General features: G+C 41.9%; 1 protein-coding gene and 1 long non-coding RNA gene across 4 annotated transcripts in view; one reads left to right on the top strand and one right to left on the bottom strand.

The window, feature by feature from the left end:
* The first annotated feature begins 964 nt into the window (after positions 1–964).
* Positions 965–24,607, top strand: part of LOC309696942 (regulator of telomere elongation helicase 1-like) — a 42,937-nt gene continuing 19,294 nt past the window's right edge. For 2 of the 3 annotated variants that reach the window (XM_082518482.1, XM_082518481.1), the window contains exons 1-8: positions 965–1,300; positions 5,079–5,274; positions 13,517–13,610; positions 14,285–14,366; positions 18,724–18,784; positions 21,091–21,166; positions 23,388–23,472; positions 23,626–23,691. In XM_082518482.1, coding sequence (XP_082374608.1) covers positions 1,199–1,300; positions 5,079–5,274; positions 13,517–13,610; positions 14,285–14,366; positions 18,724–18,784; positions 21,091–21,166; positions 23,388–23,472; positions 23,626–23,691 — 762 coding nt within the window. In that variant the 5' untranslated portion in view covers positions 965–1,198. The remainder of the gene's footprint in view (positions 1,301–5,078; positions 5,275–13,516; positions 13,611–14,284; positions 14,367–18,723; positions 18,785–21,090; positions 21,167–23,387; positions 23,473–23,625; positions 23,692–24,607) is intronic. The other variant, XM_082518483.1, reaches the window with a different exon arrangement.
* Positions 9,374–24,263, bottom strand: LOC309696973. Its single transcript, XR_014273714.1, has 3 exons — positions 24,188–24,263; positions 9,767–9,905; positions 9,374–9,612 (listed from the first exon to the last, which is right to left on the bottom strand). It is a non-coding gene; the product is annotated as an uncharacterized lncRNA (long non-coding RNA).

Genomic DNA, 24,607 nt, shown 5'->3' with positions numbered 1-24,607 from the left:
ACAAGATAAAGTTCAGGAAAGTTTCTGCATAGTTCAGAGGCTGCTCAGCAGAGGATGAAGATGTGCGTGAAATGGACTGTTACGATTGGTTAGAATTATCCCATGAAAATGTTAACTTTTTTTTTTATAAAGAAGGAAAACACATGTAGTCTTTTCATTTAAATGTATATTTTTAAGTTAATTAAAATCAAAGCTAACGCTATGCCAGCTTCTCACTTTGGTTGACAGTGTAAAACCAACCTGATGACATGAACTTCCAGAAAACCTAAAAGTCAAACAAACACATTCAAAGTTTCAGGGCTGTGAGCACAAACAAAACGTCTGAGCCCAAAAACAGCTGTAAATCAGTGTGGTCGTTACAGTGAACATCGCAGACTTTTCTCTGTTTGTTTTACTATATAAATTGATTTATTGTGAGCAGCAGGAATATTAACAGATGGAGAAATTTGCTGAAGCACATCGATCACTATAGTCACAGATCTGTCTTTAACAGTCTCATTATTTTTTTCCCCTTGTTTGTATGAAAACATCTGCTGATCACAATTACTGACAGTCTGATATAATAAGTAGCTTTGTTTGGAATTGTGCAGGGCATGTCTGCATCATTGTTTCACAGAAAGATGTAGTGATAGCCAAATTGGTCAGTAGATGTCACTGTGGAGATGAGTTTCAGATTATTTTAAAGCCTCGCTCATTTCCTTTGCGGCACTTTTAGGTACAACACCGGCATCGACGCGCGTTTTGTAGTCCATCTTCTGCACGTTGTAGTTTTAGCGTGGCAGACATCAATACTTTGGAGACTGTAAAAAGTCGTTGCGATTCTCAGTGCACTGCTTTTCTCCTTATGAGTTATCCTACCCATTTTCCCCGGACCTGCTCACTTTTTCCATTGAAGGCGAGAAAAGTGGTTTAGAAAATTAAAGGTTGTTGTTGGAGTGTTCAGGATTCCGTGACCCTTTGAACGCACCAGTCGTCAGCGTCACAGTGCGCATGGGCAAGTTAACAGAAAGCTGGCGCGAAACAAGAGTTGGGAACTCCTTTCTACTGAGTCTAAATGAGCCAGTGTTAAAAGTACATTGTACCACAGTTCAGCCATTTTAACGGGTCAAACAGTAGAAGGGACTACAGCGCTAGAAGAAGTACCTCTCTAAACAAGAACAACTACTCTTGCTGCTGCCGACTGACGCCAGATGACAGAATGCCTTCACTGACTCTTAGCGGAGTGGCTGTAAATTTCCCTTTTTCTCCCTACGAATGTCAGAAGGCATACATGAACAAAGTGATCGAATGTCTTCAGAAGGTAAGAATCGACTGACATGTGTATGTCTGTTAATGGAAACGAGCTGCAAAGGGCAGTACTGAGTAGCCACAGCTATGCGGCCACTATGCTCACCGTTTGCCGCATGACAGAAGTGATCTCGCATCTGCTCGCGCAAAACGCCGCTTCCCAGAAAGCACAACGGCGTATTGCCGACATATATCTGCTGTGTCTGTCGGGATAGGCGCCGTTTCCTCTTTGGGAACAGGTCGTTTAGTGCTGCTTTGCCTGCGTTTCAGGTGGCAGTCGCATCTACGTATTGCTTTAGCGACTTCTTCCTGCTCTCTGTGCCATACTCATACAGGCTGATCTTCTCACTCAGGTCGTGGTGTAATGTGTGCATTAAAATACAGCAAGCATTCCTATATTCTTTAGTGATAGAACAGAGCCAGACAGATACACACGTTAGCTGTTTACATTCCGTCTTCTTCTCTTTATTATCCTATACCTGAAGAAGTTACACACACACACATAACATGGCGTGGTGCCCACTACTGGCGATAGCTTTTATAACACACAATATACCTCGGCTCATACATAACATTATGAATTAAGCAAAAAAGAAAAGCACGTGGATACTTAGTTCCTTTCTAAAATTCAGTGTAGACTACTGCAAACATCTGCTTAGGAATGAAAAGTGATCCAGGCACATGTATGACCTCTTTTTGAAACCTCAAAACACATTGAAGATGACAGAAAGACAACATATCCTTAATAAAGGTGAAAGTAATGGTTTTGCATCTTGATTTATTTTCAACATATACATTCATGCACAGCAAGACTGTGACTGAAGAGGATTTTGATGCAGCAGATTTAAAAATAAAGTAATCGAGTGCAGCTGAATGCACAGATATCTTTCAGGACTGTACAAATACACAAAATGAATGCATTTTAAACAGCTTTATCCAAGAAAAGACATTTCAGCAGGTCCAGAGTAAGCAAGACTTTACATCTTCTTCTTGCAGAAGATTTTTCATCATCTTCAGGTGTGTGTGTTTTGATATGAATTTTACCCCTAAGATTGCAACCATTAGAGGAACTGATTGTAATCAGAATCCACAACATTCAGCTAAAGAGGTTTCCTCCAGGTGAATGTGTTAATGGAGTTACCCTTTGGTAAAAAACAAAATGCTGGAAAATAATTTATTTTAATATACTTTGACTTTTATGTTTGAGGAACGCTGGCATGAAATGTGTTATCTGCCCAACATAGCAGCTAAGCACAGTTTTCTAACAGGGCGCCATCCGCAACAGGACATAATCATTAGGCGATCGTGGCTCAAGAGTTGGGAGTTCGCCTTGTAATTGGAAGGTTGCCGGTTCGAGCCCCGGCTCGGACAGTCTCGGTCGTTGTGTGCTTGGGCAAGACACTTCACCCGTTGCCTACTGGTGGTGGTCAGAGGGCCCGGTGGCGCCAGTGTCCGGCAGCCTCGCCTCTGTCAGTGCGCCCCAGGGTGGCTGTGGCTACAATGTAGCTTGCCAGCACCAGTGTGTGAATGGGTGGATGACTGAATGTAGTGTGAAGCGCTTTGGGGTCCTTAGGGACTAGAAAAGCGCTATACAAATGCAGGCCATTTACCATTAGCTAATGTTAGTAAACTCTCTGTAGTTTTTCAGACAAACACGTTAATATGATATGAAAATTCACATTATTTTATGTAGATGACTGTTCATCTTCTGTGTCTTCTATTTTCAAACTGTTAGCTTCATTCAAAATCCACACTCTATTTTCAAGACACACTAAATCACCAGGATGGATTGCCCGGAGAGTTAAAAAGCGTTGGTGAAATGGGGGTAAATTATGTTGGCAGTATGTCGCTGTGCTATACTGGATGAAGTGTGATTTATCGAATACGTTCCTATGTAATGCTGGTGTTGCAGTGATGTGCACCACTGGATTTTTGTAACCTCTTCCATTGTGTTGCTACAGTTACAGCTGGTTGAAGAAATGAGTGTACAATCATATTGGTTTTTAATTCAAGTTCAGTTTTATTTATACAGCACTAAATCACAACAACAGTCACCTCAAGGTGCTTTATATCGTAAGGTAGACCCTACAATAATACAACAGAGAAAACCCAACAATCATATGACCCCCTATCAGCAAGCACTTTGGCGACAGTGGGAAGGAAAAACTCCCTTTTAACAGGAAGAAACCTCCGGAAGAACCAGGCTCAGGGAGGGGCGGGGCCATCTGCTGCGACCGGTTGGGGTGAGAGAAGGAAGACAGGATAAAGACATGCTGTGGAAGAGAGACGGAGGTTAATAATGATTCATAATTAACAGCAGAGTGCCTAACACCACTCATCACAGTGAGTCAAAAGGGGTGAGAGATGCTGAAACACAGTGCATCATGGGAAGCTTCCAGCAGCCTAAGTCTATTGAAGCATAACTAAGGGTGGATTCAGGATCACGTGACCTAAAGTCAAAAGTCAAATTTATTTATATAGCACATTTAAAACAACAACTGTTGACCAAGGTGTTGTACAATTAAGATAATTAAAAGAAATAAAAGCATAGGGAGATATGATAAGAGTTAAGAAAGAGAATCACGAAATTAGAAGATTTGAGTGAGAAAGAAGATAAATAAAAGTAATACAAACTCATTCTGATTTAAAAGCCAAGGAATAAAAGTGTGTTTTCAGACGGGTTTTAAAAGTGTCCAATGTTGGGGAGGTCCTGATGTGAAGCGGCAGTTCGTTCCACAGTTTAGGAGCAGTCACAGCAAAGGCCCGATCTCCTCTTTGCTTTAATCTGGACCTCGGGACAGCCAGGAGCAATTGATCCGCAGACTTCAGTGATCTTGCAGGAATGTACCAGTTTAAAAGATCAGAAAGGTATGAGGGTGACCTAGCCCTGACAAAAAAGGAACCTGACTTTTTAACAGTGGCACCAAAAGGCAGCACACACAATAATGTGTTTCAGTGTGTTGTTTCACGTAAACCAGACACTAATTTTCAGCATGCCTCCATAATAAAAGAGATTGGTGATAAACTGACTTGCTTATGGTCCAGATCTGTTTTAATACTTGATGGGGAAAAAGACATGACAAAGGAGGCTTCATGTCATGGGTCTGTCCTTACAATTGCTGTATAGTTTCTATGTAAGAATAAATAAATAAATAAAATAAATAGCACTCTGGTGACCTGTCTGGGGTGTACTCTGGCTCTTGACTGCTGACAAACAGCTGAAATAGCCCCCATGTTAAGTTGAGAACTGATTTTAAAATCAATCTTGAATGTTTTTGAATGATAACATATTACCCAAGCAGGGCATTTTGCTCTGACAGTGAAAGCTTACTTGTGCTTCTTAGTCTAAATTTACCAGGCTCTTCTATTATTGAACTGCCTCTAAGTTTGGGTTCTGGAGCCAGACGCCTCCCCTGCTTTTAACATTGGGCTTCAAACAATCCTCTTTGAACTGGATCAGGTGACCCTGAACCATCCTTAGATTAAGCTGCTGGGGAATGTCCCATCTTTGCACTGAACATTCTGGTTGTCTAGTTGCTCTGATAGTTTGCTTTGTGCCATGGCGAGGTGTATGTCTTACCGTTCAGCTGATCTGTGCAGATAACTGCCCTGATAACTGAACCTGGTTCTGCTAGAGATTTCTTCCTGTTAAAAGGGAGATCTTCCTCCACACTGCCAAGTGTTTGCTCATAGAAGCATAGTCTAATACCTGGAAGTCTCTAATACTGCAATATTGTCACTATCACAATGTGGGGTTTTTCTGTTTAGCTTTATCTGTCTGGTTATTTCAGAAAGTCAATGGTGTTCTGGAGAGCCCCACAGGCACAGGTAAGACTTTGTGCCTACTGTGCGCCACCCTGGCCTGGAGGGAGAACTTCAAGGACACCATCTCTGCTCGGAAGATAGCAGAGAGGCTGGGCAAGGAGATGTTTCCAAACACACCTCTGTCTTCCTGGGGGACAGCTGCCACTGACGGTGACAAACCAAGTATGTTTGTATCATCTGCACATCACGAGTCATTTCTAATTTTACCGGGCAGAAAAGAATAACAGATGCATATGCACACATACAGACATGCTGTGTGCTACATTACTGTGCAAAATAAAATGAGCTGGCACTGATTTCTTTATATTTTGGTAAATGGACTGTTTCCTATGTAGTGCTTTTCTACTCTATTTGAGTGTTCAAACCACTTTATATTTTGTTAGGAAAATAGGATTTAACAATTTACTGAAACATGTATATGTGTCCAAACATACACAGAAATATTGTACATAAGGCAAAATCAGCATTTGTACAAGTTTAACAAGGTGGAAGTCAATATTTGGTATGATGACCATTATTCTTCAACATCGTCTAAACTCCCTCTTTGTGATTTCTTCAGGAATAGTTCCTTTTGACTTTCAGTGGATGTTCCAAAGCTGTTCTTTGGTTGTCGGCTACTTTGTGTTCCATTCCCTGTCAATATGATCCCACACTTTTGAGTTATGGTGAGATCTTGGGAGGTCAACCATGACTGATGGTCTTCCATTGTGACTTTCTTCTATTCAAGTATGCTTTTAAAGCATTGGCAGTATGTTTGGGATCATTGGGAATGGCTTAAATTTTCATAACCAGATGTCTTTAAGATGGGATTGCATGTTGGAGCAAAGTCTGTATTAGAGCAGGGCGATATGACCAAAAATATTTATCACGATATACATTTGAAAATTTGTGATAACGATATAACTGACACTAGATAAAATACTTTACAACTCCACAACTTTATTAGTGAAAAAAAACATCTATGTATTTTCACTTAAACAAGCAGGTGTTTTTTTTTTTTTAATGTGCATTAAAGTTATATAAAATTTAACAGTGCAAATTCAAATTCCTTGCTCACAGTTTAACCAAAAGGCATTTCCAGTGGAAATTGGCCAACATATCCTCAGCATAACCATGTATAATATCCACAAAACTTAAAAAGAGGTTATACACACACAATACGGTAATATTATGTTGAAGCACAGTACGTATCACTCCGCCAGGCTCCTGACTACGATAGCTGTAATGCTCCGACAATCCATCAAGCGGTGCGGGTTCGTAGCTTAGCAAAGTCGTACTAAAACATTTGACAGATTTTCGAGCGCCGTGTACATAAAATCGTTTCGAGGTCAGTAAACACAACCAGAGTTCATACATAAGGCCCATTGGATTATAAGGGGCACTGTCGATTTTCAGAAAAATCAAAGGATTGATTTTAAGTGTGCCGTATTTTCCAAAGAACACGGTAATAACGACGGCCCACTAGCATGCTCTACCAAAAATAGTGCTTTGTTGTGTATCTGACGGACGAAAGCCAAACCAGTTCCACACTGAAGTTGCAGCATTTTTACAAACCAATTCTGGTTCATCTGTTTCATTCAACGATTTGCTTTTTCCGACATGTGCGTATGAAAACAAAGGCACTGCGCATGCGCGTTTTACCCATAATCTATCGCGATATTTCATTTTGCTATCGTTGCCCAAAATTATACCGGTGTTACCGTGAATGGCATGATATGGCCCCGCCCTAGTCTGTATTCATAAGTTCACCAGTTCTGACAAAAGTCCAACACCACTTGTTGAAATACAGTCCTAAGCCATAAAGCCTCGACTGTGCTTTACAGATGACTGTAGACTCTTACGTTGTACTTCTCTCCTGACATCCTCCAAACATATTGACAATAATTTGAACCAGAACTTTGATATTTTGATTCATCAGACCCGTCACCATTGATTGTCATTGATTGTGTAATTTGGAATACTTTGTCCTTTTCTCTGTATCATGTGTACACAGAATGTAGTGTAATTCAGTTCAGTTTTATTCATATAGCACCAAATTACAACAACAGTTCCTCAAAGTGCTTTTTATTGTAAAGACCCTACAATAATACAAGGAAATGGAGAAAACCCCAACAATCACATGACCCCCTATGAGCAAACACTTTGGTAGGGATGGAAATGGATAAGAATTTAGCAATTCCAGTTCCATAATCGATATCACTTATTGTTTCGATTCCTTATCGATTCTCAATGGCTCTACTTTGAGGAATATATCAAAGACCTTGCCTTCATGCAAATCAGTTACATCCTGCATGGTCAAATGTTTGTGCATGTTGGAGATATTTGCTCTCTTTGCTGTGATCAGTGTTGGTGTCATTACTCCAAAAGAGTAAAGTTAAAAAAAGTTACTACACAACACTTTTCGTAAAAGTAATGCAGTACCTTACTTAATTACACCCAGGACAAAGACATTTGTTATATTACTCTGTTACAGTCGTACAGAAGCTTTGTGACCAGGCTGCTGACAGTAATAGCAATCGAGGTTGTACCTTTGACTGCAATGTATAGGTTTCTTACCACACCTAGGGTCCCAGCTTTCAGCACTAGTTGCCCATGGAGGTTTTACCTCCACAAACCTTGGTCTCCCCACAGTTACAGTGGGGCAAAAAAGTATTTAGTCAGCCACCGATTGTGCAAGTTCCCCCACTTAAAATGATGACAGAGGTCAGTAATTTGCACCAGAGGTACACTTCAACTGTGAGAGACAGAATGTGAAAAAAAAAAAATCCATGAATCCACATGGTAGGATTTGTAAAGAATTTATTCGTAAATCAGGGTGGAAAATAAGTATTTGGTCACCTCAAACAAGGAAAATCTCTGGCTCTCACAGACCTGTAACGTCTTCTGTAAGAAGCTTCTCTGTCCCCCACTCGTTACCTGTATGAATGGCACCTGTTTGAACTCATCATCTGTATAAAAGACACCTGTCCACAGCCTCAAACAGTCAGACTCCAAACTCCGCCATGGCCAAGACCAAAGAGCTTTCGAAGGACACCAGGAAAAGTATTGTAGACCTGCACCAGACTGGGAAGAGTGAATCTACAATAGGCAAGCAGCTTGGTGTGAAGAAATCAACTGTGGGAGCAATCATCAGAAAATGGAAGACATACAAGACCACTGATAATCTCCCTCAATCTGGGGCTCCACGCAAGATCTCATCCCGTGGGGTCAAAATGATCATGAGAACGGTGAGCAAAGATCCCAGAACCACACGGGGGGACCTGGTGAATGACCTGCAGAGAGCTGGGACCAAAGTAACAAAGGTCACCATCAGTAACACACTACAACGGCAGGGAATCAAATCCCACAGTGCCAGACGTGTTCCGCTGCTGAAGCCAGTGCATGTCCAGGCCCGTCTGAAGTTTGCCAGAGAGCACATGGATGATACAGCAGAGGATTGGGAGAATGTCATGTGGTCAGATGAAACCAAAGTAGAACTTTTTGGTATAAACTCAACTCGTCGTGTTTGGAGGAAGAAGAATACTGAGTTGCATCCCAAGAACACCATACCTACTGTGAAGCATGGGGGTGGAAACATCATGCTATGGGGCTGTTTTTCTGCCAAGGGGACAGGACGACTGATCCGTGTTAAGGACAGAATGAATGGGGCCATGTATCGTGAGATTTTGAGCCAAAACCTCCTTCCATCAGTGAGAACTTTGAAGATGAAACGAGGCTGGGTCTTCCAACATGACAATGATCCAAAACACACCGCCCGGGCAACAAAGGAGTGGCTCCGTAAGAAGCATTTGAAAGTCCTGGAGTGGCCTAGCCAGTCTCCAGACCTCAACCCCATAGAAAATCTGTGGCGGGAGTTGAAAGTCCGTGTTGCTCAGCGACAGCCCCAAAACATCACTGCTCTCGAGAAGATCTGCATGGAGGAATGGGCCAAAATACCAGCTACTGTGTGTGCAAACCTGGTAAAGACCTATAGTAAACGTTTGACCTCTGTTATTGCCAACAAAGGTTATGTTACAAAGTATTGAGTTGTATTTTTGTTATTGACCAAATACTTATTTTCCACCCTGATTTACGAATAAATTCTTTACAAATCCTACCATGTGGATTCATGGATTTTTTTTTTTCACATTCTGTCTCTCACAGTTGAAGTGTACCTCTGGTGCAAATTACTGACCTCTGTCATCATTTTAAGTGGGGGAACTTGCACAATCGGTGGCTGACTAAATACTTTTTTGCCCCACTGTATCTATAGGGAGCTAGGTAACATTCAGCCAGATTTGCAGCTTCCTCTTCTGTCTTTGGATTGTTCTCCTTCACCCATGTGCAGACATCTGGATGAAGCATGTGAAGAAACTGCTCTAAGATGACGGTTTCCGCAATCTCTTCTTTACTCCGACTGTCACGTCGCGTCCATCGCTTATAGAGCCCCTTTATCCAGTTGAAGGTTTCTCTAACACACAGTTCCTCTGGTGCTCTGGAACTGGTATTTGTAGGTCTCCCCTGCCACATTAAAATTAGATAACACTGCAGCTTTAATAGCATCATAAGAGTCAGACTGTTGTTAATCCATGTCAGCATAAGCCTCAAGGGCTTTGCCATCCCTGTGTTTTAGCTATGCGTTCAAATCGTACAAAGAAACTTTCAGGATGCTCACCTTCCTTAAAGTCTGGTATTCTTGTTGAGGCTGTGCACGGAGTGGTTGAGATGGAGGAGGGAGCTCAGCTTGGTGCTCAGTGGCTCCATGAGGTGGCTGCACAGCTGATAGCTGAGGCAGCTGTTGTAAAAATGTCACTCTGGACAGAAGGTCGATAGAGAAGTTCAGAATAGACATCATGTTGCAGCTTTGGTATGTTATTGCTCAGCTGTTTAATCTGTTCAAGCAGTATTGTTTTTGTTCTTTTGGTCATTGAATGAATTCTCTAATTTCATCAAAGATATCAGGTTCAGAAAGTTCTTTACCACTGGCTCAAAATCATCCTCGTCAGCCATCGCTCCTTCTGTTGGTGGATCTAGCTTATATGTTTTTCCACCTTCTCTTTCTTCAATGTCAGGAAGGGAACTTTTCCTTGTCCCACGGGTTTTTCCACATCTTACTGCTCTCATTTAGTGTGTTTTCCTCTTTAATTCACTTCTGACACCACAGTTACGCAGAGAGGTCTGGTGAGGATAACAGCAGACAGCACTCTGACTTAACAGAGAACAAGGGTAGTTTATTGGCCCATCTTTGGCACACACAGCAACTTCCTAAATAACAGCCTATCCATCTCTCTCTCCCACATCCTGCATCCTGAAATATATTTGTTTAATCTGCCCATTGAAGTACATATCTTGTTCAAAAATGACTCCAAGATTCCTCAGTGTTACCGGAGAAGAAGATAATGGCATCTGGTTAGACACCATATTTTCAGAGCTGAGTACACTGAACTCTATTTGATCTGAATTTAGAAGCAGAAAGTTAGAGGTCAAGAGGTTAACTAATTGGTGTGTGTTATCTGTGGCGTTATTTTTGTGCCACTATTCTGAGCGCACGTAAAAAAAAAATTGCAGGTGCAAGTGTTGCATTTATCCGCACACACACACAATAGCAGCCCCTCTCGCTCAGTTTTTGCATTTGCGCTCGCTCGCAATGTGTTGCTCGCGCTCTCAACATTTCTGCCTGTGCGCGTTCAACTCTTTCTGTACACCGTTATATTTGTGCCACAAAACCAGCCAATCACAGACTTGGATGCAAAAAAATCTGATTGGCTGTTTTGGTCTCCAATCAGCTCAAAATGATGAAATGCAATATCCCAGAATCCATTTCGTCCAAAAATCAAACGAGGCAGTGGCGGAGGAACACAGCGTGGTGGAGTTTGAAATATTACTCTGTCTGGGTCACAAAATAAACTTTTAAGATATTTTCATGCGAGAATGGTGCTGTGTAAACTTAAAATATCTGCTTGATTTATCAAGACATCACATATTTGCATAAGTTAACGTTTTCTGAGATGCCTGTTACCCACCAGCTGATCGCATAGCTGGACTGGCCATTGGGCATAGTGGACATTTGGCGGTGGGCCGATGGTGATTTTTCATTTTTATGTTTGTTTGTTTGTTTTTCTAACGGTATAAACAATGAAAGGTGGTGGATTAGCCAATTGGTCATGATCAGCTCTGGGCTGGACCAATTACAATACATCTGTATTGAGGGGAAAAGGAACGTGATTTGTCACGTACTTCAGCGAGAATGAAAAAGACACAAAGCTGGAGTTATTCTGTCTTTACGCTGTCAGCTGCTTCTTCTTCTCTCATTCTCTCCCCTCTCTCTCCTGTTGCTACTTCAATCATGAAACTGCTTAATGATCAGCTGATCGTCTCTCTTGTTTGTTTATCGCCCACTTTGCGCCAGAAAGACGAAATCAGCGGATGTCGCGCTAAACAACAGTAGCACGTTCAAGCTTGATAAGCTGTTAGAATTTATTTTATATTACTTTCTAGGATCAGCTGATGTTTGCTGGAGCCACAGCTGTTAAAGCTGCTGCTCATGATATCGGTTTGGATATGTGGTGAGAGGGAAACAAATACATATATACCAACAAGACAGTGTACATCACTGTCACAACAGCGTTTGTTTTAGTTCAAAGGCTTTATGGTTTTTCCTGTAATACCTGGTGGTGTAGTCTGTGATTTATTTTTTTTATTTTTATTTTTGTCAGTTCAGCCTTATATATTACATTTAACCCGAGTGACCACCCGGTCAGCTGGTGGGTAACAGGCATCTCAGAAAACATTAGAGCACTTATGCAAATATGTGATGTCTTGATAAATTGAGCAGATATTTGACGTTTACACAGCACCATTCTCGCATGAAAATATCTTAAAAGTTTATTTTGTGACCCAGTAAGAATAATATTTCAAACTCCACCACTCTGTGTTCCTCCGCCACTGCCTCGTTTGAGTTTTGGACGAAATGGATTCTGGGATATTGCATTTCGTCATTTTGAGCTGATTGGAGACCAGAACAGCCAGTCAGATTTTTTTTTGCATCCAAGTCTGTGATTGGCTGGTTGTGTGGCACAAATATAATGGTGTACAGAAAGAGCTGAGCGCGCACGGGCAGAAATGTTGAGAGCGCGAGCAACACGTTGAGAGCGCGAGCAACACGTTGAGAGCGCGAGCAACACGTTGAGAGCGAGCGCAAATGCAAAAACTGAGCGAGAGGGGCTGCTAGTGTGTGTGTGTGTGTGTGTGTGTGTGTGTGTGGATAATAGCAAACACTGAAATACAGTTTTTGCACGCAGCAATGAATTTTGTTCACTCAAATTTAGCTTTTCTTCGCTCAAAATAAATTTCTCCTCAAAATGCTACACTTGCACCTGCAAATATTTTTTACATGCACTCAGAATAGTGGCACAAAAATAACGCTATAGTTATCTGGCTTCACGGAGAGATAGAGTTGGTCCTAGCACTGAACCCTGTGGAACACCATACTTAACCTCAGCTTGTGAAGAAGACTCTCCATTTACATGCACAAATTGGAGTCTATTAAATAGATATGATATAAACCACTGCAGCACAGTACCTGTAATACCTACAGCGTGCTCTAATCACTCTAATAGGATATTATGGTCGACAGTATCGAAAGCTGCACTGAGGTCTAGCAGGACAAGCACAGAGATGAGTCCACTGTCAGAGGCCATAAGAAGATAATTTGTAACCTTCACTAATGTGATTGTTGTACTGTGATGAGTTTAGAAATTTGACTGAAAGTCTTCAAATAAACTATTCCTCTGCAGATGATCAGGTAGCTGTTTTACCACTAATATTGTTTGTTTTGGTTTGGTTTTTTTATTTGTTTTTTTTGTTTGTTTGTTTTAGATAAAAGGAAAGTTAGAGATTGGCTCATAATTAGCTAAGACCTCTGGGTTAAGTGATGGCGTTTTAATTAATGGTTTAATCATTGACACTTCTGATGAATAGTTGATAGAACAGCTGAAGGGCCAGATGCAGTTCTGCTGTGTCCTGTACTAGGTCTTTGATGGATTTCTTTCCCATTTCTCAAGGACATGACATTTAAATATTCTTAATATTTAAACGCAATGGAGGTGCTGAACATGGTCCACTCGGACTGAATGTCCCCAGTCTCCTCGAAATGCTGTCTAAGTTCAGATGCGGCAGGCTGTTCCAGCAACACCCCTGCAGGTCTCGTTGCCCAGTAGGATGAAGAAATTCAGAAACGAAAATACTGATAAATCAGATCAGTGCGTGAAATGTTCATACACACGATTTGTGCATACACACTGTTAGTAAATGATGCCTAATATCCCAGAAGTTTGACTTGATGCTATACGATGTTAATAGGTGTTCTATTAGGTTTTTTCAGCAGTGTATAAAGCCCTAATTGTCTTTTCTTCTTGTTCTCAAGCTTACTACACTGATGTCCCCAAGATTGTATACGCATCGAGGACACATTCTCAGCTTGCACAAGTTATGAGTGAATTAAAGAACACTTCATACAGGTAAGCATTTCTAAAAACTACTGGATATAAGTTTTTGATTATGCATGATTGTCTGAATTAGAGCTGTTCACAATATAAAACAGTTTTATTTTATACAATTTGGGGAGGAATTCAAAACAGCTGCAAATTTCAAGGTCATCAGTTCTTGAAACAATTGTACATAAGTAAGTTATTTGTCACTGCTGGCAAGACCCTGTTAAAACGGTTACCCTCCGATGAGAGGAAACTTGGTTAGGATGGACAACCCAGGAACCACAAAAGCTGGAGCCTACCATAACCTGGAAACTTCTACAGCATCAGCTTCACTGTTCAGTGAAGCGACTTTTACATTACCATGCACTGAGGCTGTCAACCAATATGCTCTTAAATCAGCATTTTCAAGCTCATCTGCAATTTTCAGCTACCTACATAGATGGGTCGAAACCCAAATCCATTTAAATTGTACATTGCACAAAGTTACAAAATTATCCTGAAGCTTGTTGAAAGCTACTAAAAGTGTATGATCAAGGTGCAACTTGCTAAGTGGCATTTGACCAAATATTAGTGGGGCTTTAAAGGGTTATTACATATGCTACAATCATTTTGAGGCCTTACTGAGTCCAGCACCTCTTGTCTGTTCTGGTTTTGTTGACTATTTATGGTAATTCAGTTCTCCAATGTCTCTGTTGATTCAGGCCAAAGGTGTGTGTGCTGGGCTCAAGAGAGCAGTTGTGTATTAACGAGGAAGTCATGCGTCAGGAGAGCAACCACGTCAAAGTAAGTTATAAATGCAGTTTTAAAGATATAAATATAATGGGATGTTTTAATTATGTCCAATGAATTGTATTAAACACAAAACACTGAATGTTTGCAACCTCACTACTGATTTACCAAAAAATATCTACTTTTGACAGACTCACAAAGACCAAACATCAGTTGTACCAACTCTACTCTATTGGACTTACGCTCAGAACAGTAGCTTCACTCTTGTTCTGCTCAGCGGCCTAAAACTATAGCATTACATAAACCAGTTCTCCATCTGCTGCAGGGTCTGGTTGGTGTGGGCCAGTGTGCAGCAGATCTCAAGAACAGAGGTGCTACTATCACCAGCTCTAGTTCAAGACGGTGGAGTTGCATTATATCTGAGGCTGCTCAATGAAATCAACGACCATCTCAACAGCAACTTTAGATAATCTGTAGATAAGCTTTGTTGTCACTGTTGCAGGAAAACTGAAAAATAGTTTCTTTGTTCAAACTCATTGTTGGATCTCTTCAGTTTAGCATCATGAATCCAGAATAGAAGATGATGATGAACTTTTATTTTGGACATATAAAACAACCAAAACAATATATACACATACACACAGATACATGCATAAACAAAATCAAAATGACATAAAAATACCCACTCATCATCAAGTCCAACCCCATTATCAACATTCTATTCACCATATTCATCATTACCCCCACTCCCCCTCAGATGGCTGAATACACTTGCCCCACACAAAAAAGAGGGGAAAATGTAAGTATAAAGATGGGTATAATAATAGATATGATTCCAATCATATCTATTATCAATGTCCAGCCTTGTGGACACTGATCCTGCTCAGCACCGCTTCTACATCGGTGGGGGAGAGAGAGTCAGACCACCAACCTCTGACTCTCTCTCCCCCACCGATGTAGAAGCGGTGCTGAGCAGGATCAATGTCCACAAGGCTGCAGGTCCTGATGGCATCCCCGGGCGTGTTCTCAGAGCGTGTTCTGGGGAGCTTGCAGGAGTGCTCACAGACATATTCAACCTGTCCTTGGCCCACGCTGTGGTACCGGCCTGCTTCAAATCCACCTCCATCGTCCCGATACCCAAAAACTCCAACCCATCTTGCCTCAATGACTACCGCCCAGTAGCACTCACCCCCATCATCACTAAGTGCTTAGAGCAGCTGGTCCTAGCACACTTCAAATCCTGTCTCCCCCCCACCCTGGACCCCCACCAATTCGCATACCGCCAGAACAGGAGCACAGAGGATGCAGTCTCCATCGCACTGCACTCTGTCCTCTCACACCTGGACAACAACAACACATACGCCAGAATGCTGTTTATAGACTTCAGTTCAGCATTCAATACAATCCACCCCTCACAACTCATCAGGAAACTGACAGACCTTGGCATCAGTTCCCTCATCTGCAAATGGTTACTGGACTTCCTGACCAATCGCCCCCAACATGTCCGGCTGGATAACCGCTGCTCATCTACAATCACGATGAACACCGGTGTACCACAAGGCTGTGTGATGAGCCCTTTCCTCTACTCCCTCTTCACCCACGACTGCAGACCTGCTGATGGTTCCAACACCATCATTAAGTTTGCAGATGACACCACGGTGATTGGCCTCATCAGTGACAACGATGAGGCCGCCTACAGGGAGGAGGTGGATCGTCTGGCTGAGTGGTGCGACAGAAACAACCTGCTGCTTAACACCGAGAAGACCAAGGAGCTCATTGTGGACTACAGGAGGAATGCTGACCCACATCCACCCATCCACATTAAGGGGACGGCTGTGGAGCGTGTGAGCAGCTTCAAGTTCCTGGGAGTCCACATCTCCGAGGATCTCATCTGGACGATCAACTGCTCCAAGCTGGTCAAGAAGGCTCACCTGCGCCTCTTCTTCTTGAGGACTCTGAAGAAGAACCACCTGTCCTCAGACATCCGGTGAACTTCTATCGCTGCACCATCGAGAGCATCCTGACCAACTGTATAACAGTCTGGTACGGGAACTGCTCTGCCTCGGACCGGAAGGCGTTGCAGAGGGTCGTGAAAACTGCCCAGCACATCGCCGGAGCACCACTTCCTGCCATAAAAGACATCTACAGGAAGCGGTGTCTGAAAAGGGCTAGGAAAAGACCCCAGTCACCCATCACATGGACTCTTCACCCTCCTGCCCTCTGGGAGGCGCTACAGGAGCCTCCGGACTAAGACCACCAGGTACCGGAACAGCTTCTTCCCCACAGCTGTCAGACTCCTGAACTCTGCCTCCTGACATCTGACCCACGTTAAACTCATGGACTGAACACACACACACACACACACACACACACACACACACACACACACACACACACACACACACACACAATGGACAACTGTACCCTCAAACACACAATAATAACATGGACTGAACCACCACTCACAACCACTAGCACTTTATATAGCCTCTGTAGAAATTATCCACACCCTCACTTATCTTGACTGCACTACTGTATAGCTCTGTGTAAACAATCATTCTGTACATATGATAATTTTTAACCCTACAACTGTTTACAACTTGCATAGTTCCCATTTCTGTATAACTGTATATCTCAGATTTCTGTATAGTTTTTCATATTTATATCCTGTCCATAGCCTGTACATACTTATAGTTATAGAATATTCACAACATACTTCATACCGTGTACATTATAACATACCATAATAGACCCATTTCTGTAATATACTTACATATCTATATTATTGCTAATATATATTGTAATATATCTATATCACTAAAGCACTTCTGGATGGATGCAAACTGCATTTCGTTGCCCTGTACCTGTGCATGTGCAATGACAATAAAGTTGAATTCTATTCTATTCTAATATCTATTAGCATAGTTGTATATAATATCAGTCATCAGTGCCATTCATTTCATAATGGCACAGATTTTGTAATCTATTGTTCCATCAGCTTTGAGGGATCACCTGAAGAAGGCAACAGAACCACATCATCTGCAAAAAGCAAATGAGGTGACCTCCAAATCTGAGTCCATGTTATTCAGAAGGAAATGGGTGGTGTGCCCACTCCGGGTCAGGGACGAGTTCCTGCCCCAAGTGGAGGAGTTCAAGTATCTCAGGGTCTTGTTCACAAGTGAAGGAGGAAGGGAGATCAACAGACGGATTGGTGCTGCAGCTGCAGTGATGTGGACGCTACACCGGTCCGTTGTGGTAAAGAGAGAGCTGAGTGTAAAAGTGAAGCTCTCAATTTATTGGTTGATCTACGTCATGAGCTGTGGGTAGTGACTGAAATAACGAGATCGTGGATATGAGCTTCCTCCGAAGGGTGGCTGGTTTCTCCCTTAGAGATAGGGTGAGGAGTTCGGCCATCCAGGAGGGGCTCAGAGTAGAGTCACTGCTCCTCCACATCAAAAGGAGCCTGTTGAGGTGGTTCGGGCATCTGACAAGGATGGCTCCTGGTCGCCTCCTGGGTGAGGTGTTCCAGGCAAGTCCCACCGGGACGAGGCCCCGGGGCAGACCCAGGACACGCTGGAGAGATTATATCTCTCGGCTCGCCTGGTAACGCCTTGGTGTTCCCCTGGATAAGCTGGAGGAGGTGGCTGGGGAGAGGGTTATATCATCTGCAGACAGAGAGAGAGATGAAACCTTGTTTTTCCACTTAACAGTCACATGAAGATTTACCTTCCAAGGCCTCCCCCCGGAGGCCCCCTCACTCCCAAAGGTCAGAGAGGGGTCTCTTCCTCTCCAGTGTCTAATGGTGCCTGGGTGTGCCAGTCCACATCTAACTTACAATAACTGTGTGTGTAAAGCATAAAACACAAATATGATGCTATCCTTTCTATCTCTAACTAATATCTCTATACGTATTCTATTGTAAAACACATAATCAATACACTAAGGTAAAAGAAATTTCCATCAGAGTACCAACGTGAAAAAAATATACAATAGCAGATCATTAAGAGCGACAATACAAACAGTCACACTGCCTCATGGTAACCGTTCCTGACAGTTTCAGTTCCTTCTGCAGATTATTCCAGGAAACTTAATTTGAACTTATGGACAGAAGTCATTAGTAGGTTCCTATTTTTACAGTTTTTTTGTTTAAATACTTCTAATGCTTTAATTTGTATTAGCTAATATTTTTTTTCTTTCATTTTTATTCTGACAGTCCTGTTGAGTAATGAAAAAGATTTGATTATTTTCAAATTCGTAAGTTTCCTGGGTCAATCTATCTATCTTAACACATTAATTTGCTGCACTACGTTGCCAGCGATCTAGCTGGTAAAAAAAAAAAAAGATAAGTAATGGGTTAGGGCTAGATGGTTAGTGGTTTGTCTTAATGTGGAATCATTTTTTTGTTTTTCAGGTTCATATGTGCAGAGCCAAAGTTTCCACCAGGTCATGTGTCTACTACAACAACCTTGAAGGTAATGGTCTAACAGAGTGACTGTATCCATGTAGCAGAACGCAGTCTGGAAAAGCATGTCCTGTTACCTTTTTATGTTTTACTGACTACATGTATAATTTAAATATTATATTATTTGACACTAATAACTCTCAAAGTATGGCACAACCTCTGAGGAAGCACTACTGTGAGAAAGTTTGGAGTCCAGGAATGTCCAAAATGTGCATATCAACAAAATATCTACTGCCTGCTTTCAGTTGATTTAAAAAGGGGGGAAAACTGTTATGTTGAGAATCTAGTCCATGCATTTGTTACTTTGATGACAGACTATTATAATTATTTATTATCGCGCTGTGTCAGCTGTTTTTCTTGCTGTGGAAAATGAGATAGGCTTTCAGTGACTCCCATATAACTGAAAATGATATCCCAAGGATCTGGTTTCATTCAAGAAGTCTGACCTTACCTCACTACTGAGCGCATACACTTCATGTCCCTGCTGGTCCGCAGCCTTAGTAAATTAATTTTGCCCTTGTATTGGGGCGACCGTGGCTCAGGGGTTTGGGAAGCGTATCTGTAACCGGAAGGTCGCCGGTTTGATCCTTGGGCTCTCTGTCCTGGTCGTTGTGTCCTTGGGCAAGACACTTTACCCTACTGCCTACTGGTGTTGGCCAGAGGGGCTGATGGCGCGATATGGCAGCCTCACTTCTGTCAGTCTGCCCCAGGGCAGCTGTGGCTACATCCGTAGCTGCCTCCACCAGTGTGTGAATGCGCAAATGAATGAAGAGTGGCATTGTAAAGCGCTTTGGGTGCCTTGAAAAGTGCTTTATAAATCCAATCCATTATTATTATTATTATTATTATTATTATTATTATTATTATTATTATTATTTAATTTCCAGCTGCACCACAGGATACTTATGAAAATCCCCATTCACACACCTGATCTCCACCCACTCTGCCTCCAACAATGCCCCCGTCCAAACCAGGTTTTGATGGGCCGAGCTCTGCCGCGCAGCATAGTTTGGAATCTACCCCTCTGGTACCCTACAGGAACGCTGTATGGCCCTCCAGAAATTGGGGACACAGAACACATGGCCCATCTCAATTAACAGACACTCGGAGGTTGTGCAACTGCAGCACTCCTGCCCCGACATCTGAGTGACCCATGGTAAATCGGGTGCAGTCGCCACCGGAATCATGGGGAGAGAGAGGGAGAAGAAAGAAAAGGGTCAGTAGGTCACCACAGCGGTTCCTCAGTGACTGGAGGTGATAGGACGGAGCCAGGAAGCTTCCCCATTGGGGCCACAGGGGGTGTAACTGAAATACAGACAATTCAGTTCGCATTTCTGTGTTTACAGTGATTAGTCTTTACCCGTTTTAACGTCCACAATTGTGGTTCCAGTCGTCTTGCTGCCAAGCTTGGCGTCACGTCTTGTTCCTCCTCTCTTCCCAGGTCTTGGTGCAATATTAAAATACACAATGAATGTTTGGAGGTTTTAATGTGAGCTGTGTTTGCTAAGTTCACCTGGTAATGCCACCAACTGATTGAGTGTCGGAGCTCAAAAGTAAACATCGAGCATCCACAAATACATCAAGATGATGTCTCCATGTGTGCGTCAGGCACCTGAAAACACATGGTGGTGAGGAGCCACCATGTGTTTTCTGTTTTCTCCTCTCTTTTTGTCTTTCCCGTGATCCCCCAACCTGTCATGGCAGATTTCCCTTTCTGAGCTTGATTCTGCTGAAGGTTTCTTCACTTAATTTTGTTTTATTATTGTGATTTTTCTCCTAAATATTGTAGGGCTTTACCTCGTAGAATGACGCACCTTGATGTGACTGTTTTTGTTGGTTCTATATAAATAAACATGAAGTGAACCAGCTCCTGTTTTGAGTTCAGGCCACAGACTGGTGTGTGTCTGCTCCTGAACTCTACATGTTTTTAATTTAGGCTTCAAACTTTAATTTTGGATAAAGCTTGTAGTAGGTATGGAGTTAGTTATGCTGCTAGTTATAATGACACTCATACATTCTGAATGTTTTAGCATTGTAATAGTATGTATAATTAATTACACTTTATATTTTGATTACACTCTAGCCTTCTGTACATAGTATTTGATTTATTATAGTCCTTCTAGGAAAAAATCTGTTTGAGTCTGAAGGTTTAGGACCTGCCTGACCTGAGGCATCGTCTGGAGGGCAATGGGTCAAACAGGTGGTGGGTGGGATGCAAGGGGTCACCTGTGATGGCCCTGGTTTTAATCACATGTTTCAGTGATTTAGTATCCTATAAATACCAGATCTCAAGCTTGATTTTTCTTCTTCTTCTAGATAAGGGCACTGACAGAGATTTGGTTAATTCTATCCTCGATGTGGAAGATTTGGTCCAATATGGCACCAAACAGAGGTTTGTAGTTCATGTGTTCATTTTTTTGTAGTTGTCTGTTTCAGTCTCTGTACTGCACTTTCTTTCTTTGGTAAGAAATAATCATTGGTAACATTGGCGGCTGGGTGTCTCTGTGTGACACCAAACTAATGTCTTAATATTTGATTTTTCTGCTTCTGATTCAATCTGTGGAATCATTTAAAAAGTAGTTAAAAACTTTTCTGTTTAAACAAGCCTGCTGTTGATCAACATTCTTTTTAAAAATACATTTTTATTTACATGTAACCTTTTGTATTGTCTATATTGGTATGTTTATTTTAACTTTTGTGTACAGCGCTTTGTGACTGCACTCTCTCCAGTGTGAAACCTCCATTGTGACCCATCTGTCAGTAATCTACAGATGGTCACAATTTAGAAAGCTGAAGTCTTGATCAGAACAGTGAAGTGATCCAATAAATATGTGACCAAATATGGGCATTTCATTAGAGTGGGTGAGTCTGCTTATCCACTTAAAGTGGGGATATTAAACATGCAGCAAGAACTAGACTTCCAAAGGGTCCACTGTAGCATCACCTCTGCAAATTAGGAAAATTGCAGATTTATTAAAAATATTAAAAAAAAAAACAACACACAAATTTTTTTTCGATACTCTTGTTTAGTTACAAAATACTCGTGAGTGGTTGGGGGGAAAACTGAAGTGTACAGTTAGCTTCATAAGCATTTAGACAGTTATTAAATGTGCCATACAGTAGATTCTCACAGTCAACAATAAAAATGTGATTTAAGTGTACACTTGCAAAGTGAGTGGGGTTTAACAGACATTAAGTCTTAATTGTTTCAGAATTGCAGCCATTTTTAATGCATCGTCCTCTATTTTTAGCAGTTTAAAGTAGTCGGATGACTGACTGATAGACAGTTTCATGGCCAGGTGAGGACTGTTCTCTCATTCCATCACATATTAATCAGATAACAGATCTAGAGTTGATTCCAAGTGCTGAATTTGCATTTTGTAGCAGTTCAGTAGAACTTTCATTATGAGGTCCAAAGTCATATCGAAGTGAAGGAGAACATTATTATGCTGAAAAACCCAAATTACTCTAAAATAGGAGTGGTCAAATCAACAATCTACAAGTGCCTGAGTGTGAAATAATAATAAATAATAAATATGATTTATGAAATAATAAATTGGCCACTAGAGGATATGTGGGCCACTGATATCAGGACATGAAAACTCCTCACGATGTATAGAGATCTCCATCAGACGCCCAGCACCACAGGCAACAGAAAGAGGCGAAGTTACAATGCAGGATGAAACACTGAGCATCCATGAATTCATCAGCAAGATGGGCCACCCGAGGTGAGCTGCTCCAAGTATGCCAAAGACATGATCAGGAACCATCATGGACAATCCCTGCAGTGGACGTACCATCAACATATCAACATGTTAGCTAGAAAAGGCCAGGTTAAAGGACAGCAGAGTCCTTAACGGACAGGACCCAAGTTGCAGACTGTGCAAAGGTTCCCCGGAGACTATCCAGCGCATAGTAGCGGGATGTAAGATGCAAACTAGGGCAGGCTACACTGAGAAGGACGATCAAGTGAGTGGGATACAGGAACATCTGTGCTGCATGTGTACTAGAAGTCCCCAGGTCCTGATGGGAGACAACACCAAAGGTGGTTGAGAAAAATTGGGCCTGTGTCCTGTGGGTCTTTCAAGTAACAGAAAACCGCAGCTGTGATAGAGGGGACAGCAACATCAGGTAGGAGCACAAGAAAATAGAAAAGTGCTAAAATAGAAAATGGAGAAGGGCTAAAGTAACAACTGGAGCAGATTTGAAATGAATGAAAGGGCCTTATCACAAATGAGCCATTATCATTTGAAGGATGCTTTTTGACTTTCTTTCAGTAGTTGTCCTGAAACTTCACTACCAAGAAACAGTACCAGAAGCATGATGTTTTTTTTTTCATTTTAATGTCTTTTTAACCCTTCAAATTCTGAGTCAAAATGCAACAGTCATCTGAGCAATAAATCTTAAAAGTCTTAACAACCACCTCCCCTAACAGTGCAGCAACTCGTCCAAGAACCACTGAAACTCAGTAACTGCTGGGCTACGTGGTCACAGGCTAGTGGATGGAAACTATACCTTTTGTACTATGTTATCTCTTTAAACAGCTATCAGAATGAGTCAGTTTTTCTGTAAAGTTCACGTATTTGATTTCGCATTTGCAAATTTTTCCACAGAGTCTGTCCTTACTACCTCTCCCGTTCACTGAAACAACAAGCAGATGTCATTTTTATGCCATACAACTACTTGCTAGATCCAAAGGTAAGCTCTGTCATACACATTACATCTGAGGCTGACATATGTGACCATAAATGAGCATCAACAGAGACTTTAGTGTTGTGATTGGCACTGTCATTTCTAATCTCTATGAATGCTAATATTCAACTGCCTCTCCCTCCCTCTCTCATTCCACAGAGCCGCAAGGCACACAATATCGACCTGAATGGAGCGGTGGTTATCTTTGACGAAGCTCACAATGTGGTAAGGTTATATCTGGTTTCCCCTGTTAAATGTATTCACTAAAAATTGGCATTGTTGTATATAAAAGCTTCAAAGACCACAAGTGACCCACTACTAAACGGGGATGGTCTACACTAGAGGGTTTCAAATTCATGTTAACTTGCAGGCCACATCGGGCCTAATTTGAAATCAGAGGGGCTGGTCTACTCAAACCATGAGGACATATTAAAACCAATGTTTCCTTTGAAAACCAGATATTGAACTAATATCTTCAGAAAATGTATGATTTTTACTACATCCCATGTCATTACTGTGCATTATAATTTATAGATCGCAGTAGATCTCGAGTATTTTGCAAATGAACAAGTATTTTCTTCTATGACCTGAAAAACCTGTCAAAGCATATATTCTCCTGTATCATCATGCCATGTATATAACTTGGAGATTTCACAGTGTAATCTTCACATTCTGTCACCAAAGCACACTCTCTTTTGATTCACCCACTAATTATACTCACAGTATTCATTCACTGTATCTTTAGGAATTTGCTCACTTCGATTGTAGCCGACTCTCTAGCAGCACGGCCTCTTCACCTGTCCCTCCTCCACATTCCTGCTCAGTATGTCAGAGCTTTAGTTACTCCTCGGCCCTCTTTAGTAATAACGATACTTGTAATAAATGTAGCCTGTTTACAGCTCTGGAGTCCCGGGTTCACCTGTATCTAGCCAGGCCCATGTAGCAGGTGCAGCCAAAGCTAGCATAGCCACCGTTAGCTTTCACCCAGCATATTGTCCCAAGCAGCCGGGAAAACGGGACAGCTGGGTGACAGTCAGCAGGAAGCGTAGTCCTAAACCGAGGCCCCGGTACACCACCACACCTGTCTATGTCTCTAGTTGTTTTTCCCAACTTGGTGACACATCCTCTGAGCAGCAAACTC

Source organism: Aulonocara stuartgranti (assembly GCF_965226115.1).
Source record: "Aulonocara stuartgranti genome assembly, chromosome: 20".
NCBI lineage: Eukaryota > Metazoa > Chordata > Actinopteri > Cichliformes > Cichlidae > Aulonocara > Aulonocara stuartgranti.
This window is presented reverse-complemented; position numbering and strand designations above follow the sequence as displayed.